Source organism: Oncorhynchus gorbuscha, linkage group LG02, assembly GCF_021184085.1.
Source record: "Oncorhynchus gorbuscha isolate QuinsamMale2020 ecotype Even-year linkage group LG02, OgorEven_v1.0, whole genome shotgun sequence".
NCBI lineage: Eukaryota > Metazoa > Chordata > Actinopteri > Salmoniformes > Salmonidae > Oncorhynchus > Oncorhynchus gorbuscha.
The window spans coordinates 111,789,362-111,809,441 of NC_060174.1; the positions used below are offsets into that span (position 1 = coordinate 111,789,362).

At 44.3% G+C, this 20,080-nt stretch overlaps 1 protein-coding gene across 2 annotated transcripts in view; it reads left to right on the top strand.

Moving 5' to 3' along the window:
- Nucleotides 1–549: 549 nt before the first annotated feature.
- Nucleotides 550–20,080, top strand: part of LOC124015724 (transcriptional coactivator YAP1-like) — a 37,895-nt gene continuing 18,364 nt past the window's right edge. Inside the window, exons 1-4 of one of the 2 annotated variants that reach the window (XM_046331150.1) lie at nt 550–1,370; nt 12,044–12,243; nt 12,567–12,724; nt 13,278–13,379. In XM_046331150.1, the coding sequence (XP_046187106.1) occupies nt 1,161–1,370; nt 12,044–12,243; nt 12,567–12,724; nt 13,278–13,379 (670 nt within the window). In that variant the 5' untranslated portion in view covers nt 550–1,160. The remainder of the gene's footprint in view (nt 1,371–12,043; nt 12,244–12,566; nt 12,725–13,277; nt 13,380–20,080) is intronic. The other variant, XM_046331161.1, reaches the window with a different exon arrangement.

The following is a 20,080-nucleotide window of genomic DNA, read 5'->3' on the forward strand; positions in this document are numbered from 1 at the left end:
TTAACTGTAAGGGTGCCCATGTTGCTGGGGTGTGGTGAGAGAGCGACAGGTTGAGGTTGCCAGTGTCAGAGTAGTACAGAGGGTTTTGTATGTTGAGGCAGTGAAGAAAGTAGAGGAAGGGTGAAGGATCCTAAGAGGCTCCCAGTGAATAGTAGACCTTTTGCATTCATTGCCATGGTTATCAACTGTACCGCAGAAATGGAATATCAATCACAGAAAATAGTTTTGTGGTGGCAGCTGCAGAGAAGTACTTGGGTTTATGGCATTTTACTGCAGAGGAGTGACAGGGAGTGTTGGATTGTAGTGTACAGTCGTCCCAGGCTGTTGACCTGGTGGTGAAGGCTCAGAAAGGGTCAAAGTAGTGGAATGGGGTGGTGTTTTTTCAAATGTATTTATAAGTGAAGGGTTAGTTGGCAGGGTAATTGTTTTCCTTTTTATTTTGTTTCACGGTGTACTGATTTACACTCCAGTGGAAGAAGAAGAAGAAATAAAGGAGACATTGCCCTCTGCTGGGAGCCTTTAACCATAGACTGTAAAAATAACTTTGTAACCCCGCCTCTCACTGGTCACATGAGACTCTAAGGCTGTAGCCTGTCCTATCGACAGTTTGGAACAACTTTGGAAAACTGAGATTTATTACCACGTAAACACCTATTTTTCACCAAATGAAACTATGTAGAGGACTTAATTTCGGACAGTATGCAGAAATCACATTTGGGAGTAGCTGGGACGGTTTTCGAGTCCAGCGGTTGAAGAAAAGCGATCATCAGACGAAGTTTCTGTAGGGGAAAAAAGTTGAGTGCAACTCGTCTGTCTGAGGTTTGTGGGACGGGCCGTCTGGCTGGCTGGATGCGTGTTTTCAGCGCCGAGGAGTTTGGAAATTCACGAAGGAAACTAACATAACTATTTCATTCGATGGTGCAGGATAATAATGTTTTGCCAGTTTATTAAATAACGAATTACACAAAACACTATAAGAACTTTCAAAATTAAAATCCACAAAAACAAATTAAACTACAAAGAATATCCGTTCTTTGTAGTCAGTTTAGGGTTCGTCTTCCATTTAACTCTGAACCATTTCTCGTTTTGGAATCATTCGTTATCATTCATAATTAACTGTTCAGTTGTTTTAATTGGACGCATCACCTCTGGAAGGCAACATGGACGCGCGACAGGGTCAGTGCGCGCCCCCGGTGGGGCAGCAGATCGTGCACGTCCGCGGGGACTCCCAGACGGATCTGGAGGCTCTGTTTAACTCCGTGATGAACCCTAAAACCTCCGCCCTGCCCCCCTCCTCTCTGCCTATGAGGATGAGGAAACTTCCAGACTCCTTCTTCAGACAGCCGGATCCCCGATCACACTCCAGACAGGTAGGTAACCCGCCTCACACACGCACACACACTCCAGACGTGGTAGGTAACACACTATTATGGTATTTAACCAAACAAGAGATGGCTACTAGAGGGCTGCTGCTAGAGGCTACACACAGTTGGGAGGATATGAGGTGTTCAGAGGCTTCAGTGCAGGACAGGCTCATCATGGATGGATGGTGTTGGAGAACAGCCCAACTTTTCCACTGAGGACAGGATTTGATCTGGAAGACAAACAACTAAAGAGCTAAGAATGAGTTTGTTCCCAGCAAGGATTCAAATCACATTGATGTGATTTAAAAAAAAATGTTTATGTGATTGACTACATTCAGTAATGAGGGCAACTTTAGTTTTAGAAGTGGGTGGGAGGGTAAACCAGACAAGGGGTCTTGGGGTCCTCCCCCACAATTTCTTTGGTATCTGAAGCACATTTCCTGCATTTTGCATTTCTATACAATCCATTAAGACCCATGGCTCTTCTAGCTGTCTCTATTTAGAACAAACAAAAGTAAGCAAAAACACCCACAATCATCAAACTAGGTAAGAGATCGTTATTAAATATGTTTAAGTGATTGATAAGACTGAACTAGATCAAAGGAAAGTAATAATCAATATTGTGTCGTACATTTAATCAATAGCCTAACATGTGAACAGCTCTTTAAAAAGTACAAAGATCTTTTATTGTTTGTCTTTATTAAGACATCCTCTATCAAATGCCCCGCCCCCCACCTGCATGCCCCGCCCCCCACCAGTCTAGTCAACCACCTGCATGCCCCGCCCCCCACCAGTCTAGTCAACCACCTGCATGCCCCGCCCCCACCAGTCTAGTCAACCACCTGCATGCCCCGCCCCCACCAGTCTAGTCAACCACCTGCATGCCCCGCCCCCACCAGTCTAGTCAACCACCTGCATGCCCCGCCCCCACCAGTCTAGTCAACCACCTGCATGCCCCGCCCCCACCAGTCTAGTCAACCACCTGCATGCCCCGCCCCCACCAGTCTAGTCAACCACCTGCATGCCCCGCCCCCCACAGGTCTAGTCAACCACCTGCATGCCCCGCCCCCACAGGTCTAGTCAACCACCTGCATGCCCCACCAGTCTAGTCAACCACCTGCATGCCCAACCCCCACCAGTCTAGTCAATAACTACATTCTCTCCCCGCCCCCACCAGTCTAGTCAACCACCTGCATGCCCAACCCCCACCAGTCTAGTCAATAACTACATTCTCTCCCCGCCCCCACTAGTCTAGTCAACCACCTGCATGCCCAACCCCCACCAGTCTAGTCAATAACTACATTCTCTCCCCGCCCCCACCAGTCTAGTCAATACCTACATTCTCTCCCCGACCCCCACCAGTCCAGTCAATACCTACATTCTCTCCCCGACCCCCACCGGTCTAGTCAATACCTACATTCTCTCCCCGACCCCCACCGGTCCAGTCAATACCTACATTCTCTCCCGACCCCCACCAGTCCAGTCAATACCTACATTCTCTCCCCGACCCCCACCGGTCTAGTCAATACCTACATTCTCTCCCCGACCCCCACCAGTCTAGTCAATACCTACATTCTCTCCCCGACCCCCACCAGTCCAGTCAATACCTACATTCTCTCCCCGACCCCCACCAGTCTAGTCAATAACTCAACTTTCTCCCCCACCAGTCTAGTCAATAACTCAACTTTCTCCCCCACCAGTCTAGTCAATAACTCAACTTTCTCCCCGACCAGTCTAGTCAATAACTCAACTTTCTCCCCGACCAGTCTAGTCAATAACTCAACTCCCTCCCCGACCCCCACCAGTCTAGTCAATAACTAAATTCTCTCCCCGACCCCCACCAGTCTAGTCAATAACTAAATCCTCTCCCCGACCAGTCTAGTCAATACCTCAACTCCCTGACCAGTCTAGTCAATAACTAAATTCTCTACCCGACCCCCACCAGTCTGGTCAATAACTCAACTTTCTCCCCCACCAGTCTGGTCAATAACTCAACTTTCTCCCCCACCAGTCTAGTCAATAACTCAACTTTCTCCCCGACCAGTCTAGTCAATACCTCAACTCCCTGACCAGTCTAGTCAATAACTAAATTCTCTCCCCGACCCCCACCAGTCTGGTCAATAACTCAACTTTCTCCCCCACCAGTCTAGTCAATAACTCAACTTTCTCCCCGACCAGTCTAGTCAATACCTCAACTCTCTGACCAGTCTAGTCAATAACTAAATTCTCTCCCCGACCCCCACCAGTCTAGTCAATAACTAAATTCTCTCCCTGACACCCACCAGTCTAGTCAAAACTCAACTTTCTCCCAACACAATTTCTTTCACACTTGATGTATTATTTTATTCCCAAGGGAAATGTTTGGAAACACACAGAAACGCATAGACCTACACATATACAGTACCAGTCAAAAGTGTGGACACACCCACTGGTTGATGCTTATTTATAAAACCCTCTTAGGCCTCACTCCCCTCTATCTGAGATATCTCCTGCAGCCTTCATTCTCCACATACAACACCCGTTCTGCCAGTCACATTCTGTTAAAGGTCCCCAAAGCAAACACATCCCTGGGTCGCTCCTCTTTTCAGTCCGCTGCAGCTAGAGACTGGAACGGGATGCAACAAACACTCAAACTGGACAGTTTTATCTCAATATCTTCATTCAAAGACTCATTCATGGACACTCTTACTGACAATTGACTGTTTTGCGTGATGTACTGTTGTCTCTACCTTCTTGCCCTTTGTGCTGTTGTCTGTGCCCAATAATGTTTGTACCATGTTGTGATGCTACCATGCTGTGTTGTCATGTTGTGTTGCTACCATGTTGTTGTCATGTTGTGTTGCTGCCATGCTATGTTGTTGTCTTAGGTCTCTCTTTATGTAGTGTTGTGTCTCTCTTGTTGTGATGTGTGTTTTGTCCTATATTTATATTGTATTTATTTTTTATGTTAATCCCAGGCCCCCGTCCCCACAGGAGGCCTTTTGGTAGGCTGTCATTGTAAATAATCAATTGTTCTTAACTGGCTTGCCTAGTTAAAAAAAATATTTAAAAAATGTCACTGTAACCTGCAACTTCAATTAAATGGAAGAAAAACCTACTCATTCAAAGGTTTTTCTTTCTTTTTACTATTTTCTACATTTTAGAATAGTAGTGAAGACAAACTATGAAATAACACATGGAATCATGTAGTAACCAAAAAAGTGTTAAACAAAACAAAATATATTTGAGATTCTTCAAATAGCCACCCTTTGCCTTGATGACAGCTTTGCACACTCTTGGCATTCTCTCAAACAGCTTCACCTGGAGTGCTTGTCCAACAGTCTTGAAGGAGTTCCCACATATGCTGAGCACCTGTTGGCTGCTTTTCCTTTACTCTGCGTTCCAACTCATCCCAAACCATCTCAATTGGGTTGAGGTCGGGTGATTGTGGAGGCCAGGTCATCTGATGCAGCACTCCATCACTCCCATCCGGGCGAGGCCGTCATTCACACTGTGACAGTAGTTTTGCTTTTGAATGGAATATTATCATGCACCTTTATCGCAACCGGGACAGCGGGACAAAATACATGTCATCTATGCAGTTAAATAGCGAATGCCAGGCAGGCTATACTCCTGCGGTAAAGATTAGAAATGTGCTTAATATTAGGAAAGTTAAGAAATAAATATAGTAGGCCCAGTGACGACCTAGCAAAAATAATAATAATATAAAATAATTATATACACTGCCGTTCAAAAGTTTGGGGTCACTTTGAAAAGCAACAAAAAAAATCAATTTAAAAACGTCAAATTGATCAGAAATACAGTGTAGACATTGATAATTAGAGGTCGACTGATTAATCGGAATGGCCGATTAATTAGGGCCGATTTGACGTTTTCATAACAATCGGAAATCGGTATATTTGGACACCGACTTGGCCATTTTTTTAAAGATATATTTTTTTACGCCTTTATTTCATCTTTATTTAACTAGGCAAGTCAGTTAAGAGCAGATTTTCACCTTGTCAGCTCAGGGGATCCAATCTTGCAACCTTACAGTTAACTAGTCCAACGCTATAACCACCTGCCTCTCGTTGCACTCCTGTAACTAGAATGCAGTAAGCAAAGGTAAGTTGCTAGCTATCATTAAACTTAACTTATAAAAAACAATCAATCAATAAATCATAATCACTAGTTTAACTACACATGGTTGATGATATTACTAGTTTATCTAGCGTGTCCGGACATTGCATATAATCTGACTGAGCATACAAGCATACAAGTATCTGACTGAGCGGTGGTAGGCAGCAGCAGGCTCGTAAGCATTCATGCAAACAGCACTTTTGTGCATTTTGCCAGCAGCTCTTCGTTGTGCGTCAAGCATTGCGCTGTTTATGACTTCAAGCCTATCAACTCCCGAGATGAGGCTGGTGTAACCAATGTGAAATCGTTAGCAGGGTGCGCGCTAATAGCATTTCAAACGTCACTCGCTCTGAGCCTTGGAGTAGTTGTTCCCCTTGCTCTGCATGGATAACGCTGCTTCGAGGGTGGCTGTTGTCGTTGTGTTCCTGGTTCGAGCCCAGGGAGGAGTGAGGAGAGGGACGGAAGCTATACTGTTACACTGGCAATACTAAAATGCCTATAAGAACATCCAATAGTCAAAGGTATATGAAATACAAATGGTATAGAGGGAAATAGTCCTATAATTCCTATAATAACTACAACCTAAAACTTCTTACCTGGGAATATTGAAGACTCATGTTAAAAGGAACCACCAGCTTTCATATGTTCTCATGTTCTGAGCAAGGAACTTAAGCGTTAGCTTTCTTACATGGCACATATTGCACTTTTACTTTCTTCCCCAACACTTTGTTTTTGCATTATTTAAACCAAATTGAACATGTTTCATTATTTATTTGAGGCTACATTTATTTTATTGATGTATTATATTAAGTTAAAATAAGTGTGCATTCAGTATTGTTGTAATTGTCATTATTACAAATAAGCGTAAAAAATCGTCCGATTAATCGGTATCGGTATCAGCGTTGAAAACTCATAATCGGTTGATAATTTTGTAAATTACTATTGTAGCTAGAAACGGCAGATTTTCAATGGAATATCTACATAGGCGTACAGAGGCCCATTATCAAACCAACACTCCTGTGTTCCAATGGCACGTTGTGTTAGCTAATCCAAGTTTATAATTTTAAAAGGCTAATTGATCATTAGCAAACCCTTTTGAGGCCTCCCGGGTGGCGCAGTGGTTTAGGGCACTGTACTGCAGTGCCAGCTGTGCCACCAGAGACTCTGGATTTGCGCCCAGGCTCTGTTGCGACCGGGAGGTCCGTAGGGCGACGCACAATTGGCCCAGCGTCGTCCGGGTTAGGGAGGGCTTGGCCGGTAGGGATATCCTTGACTCATCGCGCACCAGGCTGACCCTCTTTCCATCGATGGTGATGTCCCCTTTGGCTCTTGCGAGTTGCAGTATCTTCTCTCTGTCTTGGAAACGGAGGAACCTGATCAGGACGGCTCGTGGGGGCTCGTCTGGCCGGGGTTTCGGCGCTGATGTTCTGTAGGCGCGTTCGATTTCCAGCGGCTTGGTGAAGTTGGTTATGCCTAGGACCTCCGGGATCCATTGAGTGAAGAAACGGACCGAGTCACGGCCCTCGCTGTCCTCTTTCAGGTAGGCATTGTCCTTTTGCAGTTGTATCAAGACCTGGTCATGTCTAGCGATGGTATCTTCAACTGTGCTAATGTGCAGCTCTGACTCAGTCGTTCTCAAAAGGAGATAATTCATGGAGGATTTCAGGTAGTCAATGGAAGAATGGAGTTCAGCCGATTTCTTATCAATTTTCAGAGAAAGACCTCTGTTACCATCTTGAATTTCCCGGAGGAGAGTAGCCAGCATGTCGGCAGGCTCGCAAGAGGCTGCTGAGAGCAACAGTCTGGAACTGTCGTCTGAGTTATGAGGGCTAATGCTAATCTTGCTAGCTGTAGCGTTATCGTTATCTTGGGAATTTTATTTTTTATTTTATCTTTATTTAACCAGGCAAGTCAGTTAAGAACAAATTCTTATTTTCAATGACGGCCTAGGAACAGTGGGTTAACTGCCTGTTCAGGGGCAGAACGACAGATTTGTACCTTGTCAGCTCGGGGGTTTGACCTCGCAACCTTCCGGTTACTAGTTCACCGCTCTAACCTCTAGGCTACAACAATGTTTTGGCCGTCCTTCTTGCCTCTCGGTCGGAGGTCCATGGCTCTTTGGGAAGGTAAGTACTTGACAATTTATCAGCCGATGTTAGAATATTGTTTCAACGTTGTTATTTAGGTAAAAATAGAATAGCTTTGAAGAGCTGGGTTTGTCAACGTCTGCTCAGCTCCGCGGCATCACGTGCTCCTCACATGCTGCCCCTCAAACGCCCACTCTGGTCACCAAACGATATATATTTTAGTTTTTTCAACCTCATCTACAATAACTTCCATTTCACACTGGGCAAATTATTATTATTTTTTTTGCCTTTGTCGGGATTCGTCGTCATGCAGTCAGTAAGGATGAATATTAATTAGGGGCATTTCAATGACTTTATAGTTAACTATGGGCGTTAAAAGGGTGAGAGAAAAAAATACACTCGCTCACATGCACCAAATTTTGAGTTGATTGTGATTTATAAAGGGAAACCGACATGGGACATGCGTGTGCACTTTTCTAAATCAGAATATTTTTGTGCATGAGCACTTTCTGTGTTTCCTGAATCCTCCGCACAGTTTTATAAATGAGGCCACAGGTCTGGCAGAATCTGTGCAGAAGATCTAGGTGCTGCTGTAGGCCCTCCTTGGTTGGTGACACAAGCACCAGATCATCAGCAAACAGTAGACATTTCATTTCAGATTCTAGCAGGGTGAGACCGGGTGCTGCAGACTGTTCTAGTGCCCTCGCCAATTCGTTGATGTATACAGTTGAAGTCGGAAGTTTACATACACCTTAGCCAAATACATTTAAACTCAGTTTGTCACAATTCCTGACATTTAATCCCTGTAAAAATTCCATGTTTTAGGTCAGTTAGGATCACCACTTTATTTTAAGAATGTGAAATGTCAGAATAATAGTAGAGAAAGTGATTTATTTCAGCTTTTATTTCTTTCATCACATTCTCAGTGGGGCAGAAGTTTACATGCACTCAATTAGCATTTGGTTGCATTGCCTTTAAATTGTTTAACTTGGGTCAATTGTTTCAGGTAGCCTTCCACAAGCTTCCCACAATAGGCTGGGTGAATTTTGGCCCGTTCCTCCTGACAGAGCTGGTGTAACGGAGTCAGGTTTGTAGGCCTCTTTGCTCACACACGCTTTTTCAGTTCTGCCCACAAATTTTCTATATGATTGAGGTCCGAGCTTTCTGATGGCCACTCCAATACCTTGACTTTGTTGTCCTTAAGCCATTTTGACACAACTTTGGAATTATACTTTGGGTCATTGTCCATTTGGAAGACCCATTTGTGACCAACTTTTAATTTCCTGACTGATGTTGGTTCAATATATCCACATCATTTTCCTGCCTCATGAAGCCATCTATTTTGTGAAGTGCACCAGTCTCTCCTGCAGAAAGCACCCCCACAACATGATGCTGCCACCCCCGTGCTTCACGGTTGGAATAGTGTTCTTCAGCTTGCAAGCCTCCCCCTTTTTCCTCCAAACATAACGATGGTCATTATGGCCAAACAGTTCTATTTTTGTTTCATCAGACCAGAGGACATTTCTCCAAAAGTACGATCTTTGTCGCCTTGTGCAATTGCAAACCGTAGTCTGGCTTTTTTATGGTGGGTTTGGAGCAGTGGCTTCTTCCTTGCTGGGCGGCCTTTCAGGTTATGTCGATATAGAACTCATTTCACTGTGGATATAGATACTTTACCTGTTTCCTCCAGCATCTTCACAAGGTCCTTTGCTGTTGTTCTGGGATTGATTTGTACTTTTCGCACCAAAGTATGTTCATCTCTCGGACACAGAACGCGTCTCCTTCCTGAGCGGGATGACTGCTGCGTGGTCCCATGGTGTTTATACTTGCGTACTATTGTGTGTACAGATGAACGTGGTACCTTCAGGCGTTTGGAAATTGCTCCCAAGGATGAACCAGACTTGTGGAGGTCTCCAATTTGTTTCTGAGGTCTTGCCTGTTTCCTTTTGATTTTCCTATGATGTCAAGCAAAGAGGCACAGAGTTTGAAGGTAGGAAATACATCCACAGGTACACCTCCAATTGACTCAGATGATGTCAATTAGCCTATCAGAAGCTTCTAAAGCCATGACATAATTTTCTGGAATTTTCCAAACTGTTTAAATGCACAGTCAATTTAGTGCATGTCAACTTCTGACCCACTGGAATTGTGATGCAGTGAATTATATAGTGAAATAATCAATTGTTGGAAGAATTGCTTGTGTCATGCTGAAAGTAGCTGTCCTGACCTACTTGACAGAACTATAGTTTGTTAACAAGACATTTGTGGAGTGGTTTAAAAGCGAGTTTCAATGACTCCAACCTAAGTGTATGTAAACTTCCGACTTCAACTGTATGTTGAAGACGGTGGGGCTTAAGCTAAATCCCTGTCTTAACCCACAGCCCTGTGGAAAGAAATGTGTATTCTTTGCCAGTTTTAACCACATACTTGTTTTGTGTACATAGATTTTATAATGTTATGTTTTTCCCCCAACACCACTATCCATCAGTTTGTATAGCAGACCCTCATGCCAGATTGAGTCGAACGCGGCTTTTTTTTAATCAACAAAGCATGAGAAGACTTTACCTTTGTTTTGGTTTGTTTGTTTGTCAATTAGGGTGTGCATTACGTGGTCTTTCGTTCGATAATTTGGTAAAAAGCCAATTTGAGTACAGTACATTTTCACTGAGGAAATGTACAAGTCTGCTGTTAATGATAATGCAGATGATTTCCCCAAGGTTGCTGTTGACGCATGGTAGTCAAGTTTGGCTCCATTTTGTGGATTGGGGTGTTCCAAATATTGGGGATGCCAAAGAGTTTAAGCCAATTGGAATTAATTATTTCATCATTTCATTGTATTTTGTCCTGCTTCTTAAGACCTGGAAGCACCAATGTGTCGGAGGAAGCACTGTGCACCTAGCGACCTGGTCAGCGCAATGAGACACAGATTTATTTTATCCTTATTTAACGAGGCAAGTCAGTTAAGAACAAATTATTATTTTCAATGACGGCCTAGGAACAGTGGGTTAACTGCATGTTCAGCAGAACGACAGATTTGTATCTTGTCAGCTCGGGGGCTTGAACTTGCAACCTACCACTAGGCTACCCTGGATATCCCTACCAGCCAAACCCTCCCTAACCCGGACAACGCTAGGCCAATTGTGCATCGCCCCCATGGACCTCCCGGTCACAGCCGGCTGCGACAGAGCCTGGGCTCGAACCCAGAGTCTCTGGTGGCACAGCTAGCACTGCGATGCAGTGCCTTAGACCACTGCGCCACCCGGGAGGCCATTCATGTGTATGTTTTTGATGTCTGTTCTTTGTTATAGGGACAAAAAGATCGGGAAAGTGGTTTACCCATACATCTCCATTTTGGATAGATAACTCTTCGTGTTGTTGTTTGTTTAGTGTTTTCCAATTTTCTCCATAATTGGTTAGAGGCTATGTATTCTTCATTTACATTGAGCTGATTTCTGACGTGCTGTTCCTTCTTTTTCCGTAGTGTATTTCTGTATTGTTTTAGTGATTCACCATAGTGAAGGCGTAGACTCAGGACTTCTGGGTCTCTCTATTTTTGGTTGGACAGGTTTCTACATTTCTTTCTTAAATTTTTGCATTCTTCTTCAAACCATTTGTCATTGTTGTTCATTTTCTTCAGTTTTCTATTTGAGATTTTTAGATTTGATAGGGAAGCTGAGACGTCAAATATACGGTTTAGGTTTTCTACTGCCAAGTTTACACCTTCACTATTACAGTGAAACATTTTGTTGAGGAAGTTGTCTAAAAGGGATTGAATTTGTTGTTGCTTAATTGTTTTTTGGTGGGTTTCCACACTACATTTCTTCAATCTATTGTATTTCTTAATATTACTCAGTTCCTTTGGCTTTGATTCCTCATGATTGAGTATTGATCTGTTCAAGTAGACTGTGATTTTGCTGTGATCTGATAGGGGTGTCAGTGGGCTGACTGAACGCTCTGAGAGACTCTGGGTTGAGGTCAGTGGGCTGACTGTGGATGCTCTGAGAGACTCTGGGTTGAGGTCAGTGGGCTGACTGTGAATGCTCTGAGAGACTCTGGGTTGAGGTCAGTGGGCTGACTGTGAACGCTCTGAGAGACTCTGGGTTGAGGTCAGTGATAAAGTAGTCTACAGTACGACTGCCAAGAGATGAGCTATAGGTGTACCTACCATAGGAGTCCCCTCGAAGCCTACCGTTGACTATGTACATACCCAGCGTGCGACAGAACTGCATGAGTTGTGACCTGCTTTTGTTGACTATGTTGTCATAGTTGTGCCTAGGGGGGCATATGGGGGAGGGAATGTTGTCACCTCCAGGCAGGTGTTTGTCCCCCTGTGTGCTGAGGGTGTCAGGTTCTTGTCCATTCTGGCATTTAGGTTGCCACAGACTAGTGTTCCACATATTGGACCTATAGACCTCAATCAGTTGAACTTGCCCCTAGACACTGATCTAAATGTGTGCATGTGTGTCTGTCTAGGCCAGTTCAGATGGGACCATCGTTGGGTCTCTGACACCTCATCATGTGCGTGCCCACTCCTCTCCCGCCTCGCTCCCCATCAATGCCCTTTCTGCCCCAGCAACCAGTGCCATGGCAACACAGCCGCTCCCTGACGACGTGCCCCTCCCTCCGGGCTGGGAGATGACCAAGACTCCCTCAGGACAGTGCTACTTCCTCAAGTAGGTATCTCTGTGTGGCAGGTAAAACCAGTCCTAAATCAGCAGGATAAACCAGCTCCTAAACTGCAGCAGACTACGGAAGCCTGTTAGGGAAAAACCTCACGTGGAGAAACAACACTAACCAATCTGACTGGCTAACCAACAACCAATTACATGGCTCAGAAATCTACATCCTCTACTGTCTCCTAACTTTGTGTGTGTGTGTGTGTGTGTGTGTGTGTGTGTGTGTGTGTGTGTGTGTGTGTGTGTGTGTGTGTGTGTGTGTGTGTGTGTGTGTGTGTGTGTGTGTGTGTGTGTGTGTGTGTGTGTGTGTGTGTGTGTAGTCACCTGGACCAGACGACCACATGGCATGACCCCCGTCTCTCCCATCTCCAGACCAACGCAGCGGCCCACCTGCTCTCTGCTCCCCCGCCACACACACACACCCTCGCACACCCTGCACCCAACACACACACACAGAGTAACACCAACTCCAACACAGGTACCACCCTCTTTTCCTCTTTCTCCGTCTGTCACTCTCTCTTTCTATCTGCCTGTCTCTCTCTCGCTGTCTCTCTCTCTCGCTGTCTCTCTCTCTCGCTGTCTCTCTCTCTCGCTGTCTCTCTGTCTGTTTGTTTGTCTTGCTGTCTCTCTCGCTGTCTCTGCTTTTCTGTCTGTCTCTCTGTCTGTTTGTCTTGCTGTCTCTGTCTCTCTTTCTCTATCACTCTGTCTGTTTCTGTCTCTCTGATCTGTCTGTTTCTGTCACTGTGTCTCTCTCTGTCTGTCTCTCTGTCTCTGATCTGTCTGTTTCTGTCTCTGTGTCTCTCTCTGTCTGTCTCTCTGTCTCTGATCTGTCTGTTTCTGTCTCTGTGTCTCTCTGTCTGTCTCTCTGATCTGTCTGTCTCTGTGTCTCTTTCTCTGTCTTTCTGTCTCTGTCTTTTTCTCTCCTTAAATTTTGTATTAATTGATTATATTTCATTCTTGTTGACAGTACCACTAAAAGTAGTGCTCTCCTTTATCTCCATGCCTCCCTCTGTCCTGTGTGTCCACTCCAGGCCCCCTCCCAGAGGGTTGGGAACAGGCAGTGACTCCTGAAGGAGAGGTCTACTACATCAACCACATCACCAAGACCACCTCCTGGTTAGACCCACACCTAGGTAACAGTAATGAGAGAGAGAGAGACACTGAGAGACCCACACCTAGGTCACAGTAGGAAGGCCAACAAAAATTCAGAAATTTCCGTACAACATTTCCCATCAAGACATCTGCTAAAGGGGGCGGAGTTAGCCTGCAGAGTTCTGTCTTACTTTTCAGGTCTGTGCCCAAACATTTACATTTACATTTAAGTCATTTAGCAGACGCTCTTATCCAGAGCGACTTACAAACAGTTTGAGCTTCTACTTTCCATCTCTCTAGAAACAAGTATCTTACTGTTGCCGCTTATCATTATTATTCCCTCTGCCCCCAGCTGTGCCCTGGACACCATATGTGAATTGATTGCCCCCCATCTATCTTCAGAGCTCGTGCTGTTAGGTGACCTAAACTGGGACATGCTTAACCTGTCTAGGACCACTAGCGGAACCCCCCCGCAACAGCCAGTGAAAGTGCAGGGCGCCAAATTCAAAACAACAAAAATCTCATAATTCAAATTCCTCAAACATACAAGTATTTTACACCATTTTAAAGATAACATTCTCGTTAATCCAGACACAGTTCAGTAGAACATGCGGTGATATTGCAGAGAGCCACATCAATTTCCGGAAATAGTCATAATAAACATTGATTAAGATATGACTATTATACATGGAACTTTAGATAAACTTCTCCTTAGTGCAACCATTGTGTCAGACTTCAAAAACAACTTTACGGAGAGCAAACCATACAATAATCTGAGTACAGCCTTTAGACAACAAAGCAGCCAAAAAGATACCCGCCATTACTCAGAAATAGCATTTTAAATATTAACTTACCTTTGATGTTCTTCATAATAATAAATAATATATGCCATTTAGCAGACACTTTTATCCAAAGCGACTTACAGTCATGTGTGCATACATTCTACGTATGGGTGGTCCCGGGGATTGAACCCACTTCCCTGGCGTTACAAGCGCCATGCTCTACCAACTGAGCTACAGGACCACCATCAGAATGCACTCCCAGGAATCCCAGTTCCACCATAAATGTTTGATTTGTTTGATAATGTCCATTAGTTATGTCCAAATATCTTCTTTTGTTAGGGCGTTTGGTAAACAAATCCAAAAGCGCTTTCAGGTTGTGCCGAACGTCAGACGAAAAGTTTAAAAAGTTCCGTTACAGCCCGTAGAAACATGCCAAACTAAGTATGGAATCAATCTTTAGGATGTTTTTAACATAACACTTCATTAATGTTCCAACCGGACAATTCCTTTGTCTGTACAAATGAAGTGGAACGTAGCTACCTTTCACGTGAGCGCGCCAGACCGAGGCTGTGGCACTCTGCCAGACCACTCGCTCAAAGAGCCCTTATGACCCCCTCCTTTAGAGTAGAATCCTCAAAACAGGATCTAAATACTTTTGACATCTAGTGGAAGCCTTGGGAAGTGAAACATACAGTGGGGGAAAAACTATTTAGTCAGCCACCAATTGTGCAAGTTCTCCCACTTAAAAAGATGAGAGGCCTGTCATTTTCATCATAGGTACACTTCAACTATGACAGACAAAATTAGAAAAAAAAATCCAGAAAATCACATTGTAGGATTTTTAATGAATTTATTTGCAAATTATGGTGGAAAATAAGTATTTGGTCAATAACAAAAGTTTATCTCAATACTTTGTTATATACCCTTTGTTGGCAATGACAGAGATCAAACGTTTTCTGTAAGCCTTCACAAGTTTTTCACACACTGTTGCTGGTATTTTGGTCCATTCCTCCATGCAGATCTCCTCTAGAGCAGTGATGTTTTGGGGCTGTTGCCGGGCAACACAGACTTTCAACTCCCTCCAAAGATTTTCTATGAGGTTGAGATCTGGAGACTGGCTAGGCCACTCCAGGACCTTGAAATGCTTCTTACAAAGCCACTCCTTCGTTGCCCGGGCGGTGTGTTTGGGATCATTATCATGCTGAAAGACCCAGCCACGTTTCATCTTCAATGCCCTTGCTGATGGAAGGAGGTTTTCACTCAAAATCTCACGATACATGGCCCCATTCATTCTTTCCTTTACACGGATCAGTCGTCCTGGTCCCTTTGCAGAAAAACATCCCCAAAGCATGATGTTTCCACTCCCATGCTTCACAGTAGGTATGGTGTTCTTTGGATGCAACTCAGCATTCTTTGTCCTCCAAACACGACGAGTTGAGTTTTTACCAAAAAGTTATATTTTGGTTTCATCTGACCATATGACATTCTCCCAATCTTCTTCTGGATCATTCAAATGCTCCCTAGCAAACTTCAGACAGGCCTGCACATGTACTGGCTTAAGCAGGGGGACACGTCTGGCACTGCAAGATTTGAGTTCCTGGCGGCGTAGTGTGTTACTGATGGTAGGCTTTGTTACTTTGGTCCCAGCTCTCTGCAGGTCATTCACTAGGTCCCCCCGTGTGGTTCTGGGATTTTTGCTCACCGTTCTTGTGATCATTTTGACCCCACTGGGTGAGATCTTTCGTGGAGCCCCAGATCGAGGGAGATTATCAGTGGTCTTGTATGTCTTCCATTTCCTAATAATTGCTCCCACAGTTGATTTCTTCAAACCAAGCTGCTTACCTATTGCAGATTCAGTCTTCCCAGCCTGGTGCAGGTCTACAATTTAGTTTCTGGTGTCCTTTGACAGCTCTTTGGTCTTGACCATAGTGGAGTTTAGAGTGTGACTGTTTGAGGTTGTGGACAGGTGTCTTTTATACTGATAACAAGTTCAAACAGGTGCCATTAAAACAGGTAACGAGTGGAGGACAGAGGAGCCTCTTAAAGAAGAAGTTACAGGTCTGTGAGAGCCAGAAATCTTGCTTGTTTGTAGGTGACCAAATACTTATTTTCCAACATAATTTGCAAAATTATCCTACAAATCCTATTTTCTGGATATTTTTTTTCTCATTTTGTCTGTCATCGTTTAAGGCCTCCTATCTTTTTAAGTGGGAGAACTTGCACAATTGGTGGCTGACTAAATACTACTTTGCCCCACTGTAACTACTATCACCCTGTATCTTCAATGGAGGCTGAGTTGAAAAACGACAAACCTCCGATTTTTCTCAGGTTTTCACCTGCCATATGAGTTCTGTTATACTCACAGACATCATTCAAACAGTTTTAGAAACGTCAGAGTGTTTTGTTAACCTGTCTAGGACTGGGGTTCCGCCAACATCCAATGAAATTGCAGGGCGCCAAATACAAATCAACAGAAATCTCATAAATCAAATTTCTCAAACATACAAGTATTAGGCACCATTTTAAACATACAATTCTCGTTAATCCAGCCACAGTGTCTGATTTCAAAAAGGCTTTACAGCGAAAGCTCCACGAGCGATTATGTTAGGTCACCACCAACTCACAACCACAGAGAGAGACAGAGAATCCCAGTGGTTATAGAGGATGTCACAGAGAGAGACAGAGAATCACAGGACACTTGATAAAACAGGAGAATTAAAGCGGATATTACGGACACCCACCCACTCACTCACAGGAACAGTTATGGATGCCCTAGTCTCGTGCAGTGGTTTTCACTCTAGTGTTCCACCAAACATTCCCTAATTCTCTAATCTAGATCTCTTTTAATTGTGAACTACCAAACATTCCCTAATCTAGATCTCTTTTAAATGTGAACTACCAAACATTCCCTAATCTAGATCTCTTTTAAATGTGAACTACCAAACATTCCCTAATCTAGATCTCTTTTAAATGTGAACTACCAAACATTCCCTAATCTAGATCTCTTTTAAATGTGAACTACCAAACATTCTCTAATCTAGATCTCTTTTAAACGTGAACTACCAAACATTCTCTTTTAAATGTGACCTGTGGAATGTTGATTTGGGAGCACCCAAGATTATCACTCAGATCATACATTACGTCTGTATTGTTCTTCCGTCTGCATCTGTCTGCATTGTTTACTCCATCTGCATTGTCTCTCCATTTGTATTGCCCCTCCATCTGCATTGTCCCCTCCGTCTGCATTGTCTATCCATCTGCATTGTATATCCATCTGCATTGCCACTCCGCCTGCATTGTCTCTCAGTCTGCATTGTTTTCGCTGTCTGAATTGTCACCTCGTCTGCATTGTAGTCCGTCTGCATTGTTGTTCCATCTGTCTGCATTGGTTATTCGGTCTGTCTGCATTGTTTCTTCCCTCTGTATTGTTTTTTCCAGTGCACTTTGGCTGTTTTGTATCATTTGAGGGGTGCACATTAGGAGCAAAGATATTTGTATCATTTTACTGATTGTACCTCTGCCATAAAAGCTCGAGCTGCTGCTTTCAAGGAGCGGCACACTAATCCAGACGCTTATAAGAAATCCCGCTATGCCCTCATTCGAACCATCAAACAAGCAGAGCATCAATACAACAGTAAGATTGCAGGACTTGAAAATTATTACGGATTGCAAAGGGAAACCGGAGCTGCCCAGTCACGTGAGCCTACCAGACGAGCTTAAATGCCTTTTATGCTCGCTTTGAGGCAAGCAACACTGAAGCATGCACGAGAGCACCAGCTGTTCTAGATGACTGTGTGATAACACTCTCGGTAGCCGATGTGAGCAAGACCTTTAAATAGGTCAACATTCACAAAGCCGCAGGGCCAGACGGATTACCAGGACGTGTACTCAAAGCAAGCGCAAACCAACTGGAAATTGTCTTCACTGACATTTTCAACCTCTCCCTGACTGAGTCTGTAATACCTACATGTTTCAAGCAGACCACCATAGTCCCTGTGCCCAAGGAAGCGAAGTTAACCTGTCTAAATCATTACCGCCCTGTGGCACTCACGTCTGTAGCCATGAAGTGCTTTGGAAGGCTTGTCATGGCTCACATCAACAGCATCCTTCCGGACACCCTAGACCCATTCCAATTTGCATACCGCCCCAACAGATCCACAGATGACGCAATCTCAATCGCACTCCACACTGCCCTTTCTCACCTGGACAAAAGGAACACCTATGTGAGAATGCTGTTCATTGACTACAGCTCAGCGTCCTACACCATACTGCCCACGAAGCTCATCACTAAGCTAAGGACCCTGGGACTAAACACCTCCATCGGCAACTCATGTTGTGCTTTCGACACAACATGAGATGGCCTATTGGGAGGAGGTCAGATAACTGGCTGTGTGGTGCCAGGACAACAACATCTCCCTCAGTGTGAGCAAGACAATGGAGCTGAGCGTGGACTATAGGAAAAGGCAGCCCGAATATGTCCCCATTCTCATCAACGGGGCTGTAGTAGAGCGGATCGACAATTTCAAGTTCCTTGGTGTCCACATCACCAACGAACTGTCATGGTCCAAACCTACCAAGACAGTTGTGAAGAGGGCACGACAAAACCTATTTCCCCTCAGGAGACTGAAAAGATTTGGCATGGGTCCCCAGATCAAGAAGTTCTACAGCTGCACCATCGAGAGCATCCTGACCTGTTGCATCACTGCCTGGTATGGCAACTGCTCGGCATCTGTAAGGCGCTACAGAGGGTAGTGCGTATGGTCCAGTACATCACTGGGGCCAAGCTTCCTGCCATCCAGGACCTATATAAATATAATAAGCGGTGTCAGAGGAAAGCCCATAAAATTGTCAGTCTCCAGTCACCCAAGTCATAGACAGTATCCTTTGCTACCGCACGGCAAGCAGTACCGGCGAGCCAAATCTAGAACCAAAATGCTCCTTAACCTGTTGAGTGTAGGGGGTAGTATTTGATGTTTGGATGAAAAACGTACCCAAATTAAACTGCTTATTTCTCAGGCCCAGAAGATAGAATATGCATATAATTGTCAGATTAAAATAGAAAACACTCTAAAGTTTCCAAAACGGTCAAAATATTGTGTTTGAGTATAACAGAACTGATATTGCAGGTGAAAACCTGAGGAAAGTCCAACTAGGAAGTGCCTCTTATTTTGAAAGTTCCCTGTTCCATTGCATGCCTTCCCTCCATTTAAAGGGATAGCAACCAGATTCCTTTCCCTATGGCTTCCACATGGTGTAAACAGTCTTTAGACATAGTTTCAGCCTTTTATTCTGATTTTATTCTGATTTTTAGAAATCGCTAACGTTGCGTTATGGTAATGAGCTTGAGGCTGTAGTCACGATCCCGCATGCGGGATGGGGCGGACTAAGAGGTTTAAGGGATGGGTGCGCCAAGAAGTTAACAGCTTCTACCCCCATAGGACTGCTGAACAATTAATCAAATGATCCCTGGACTATTTACATTGACCCGCCCCCCCCATTTGTTTTTTACACTGCTGCTACTCGCTGTTTATTATCTATGCACCCCCACCTACATGTAAAAATTACCTCAACTAACCTGTACCCCCGCACACTGACTCGGTACCTCCTGTAAATAGCCTCCACACTGACTCGGTACCAGTACCTCCTGTAAATAGCCTCCACATTGACTCGGTACCTCCTGTAAATAGCCTCCACACTGACTCGGTACCAGTACCTCCTGTAAATAGCCTCCACATTGACTCGGTACCTCCTGTAAATAGCCTCCACATTGACTCGGTACCTCCTGTAAATAGCCTCCACACTGACTCGGTACCGGTACCTCCTGTAAATAGCCTCCACATTGACTCGGTACCTCCTGTAAATAGCCTCCACATTGACTCGGTACCTCCTGTAAATAGCCTTGTTATTATGCGTTACTTTTTTTTTTTTTTTCTTTTTTTTTGGTAAATATTTTCTTAACT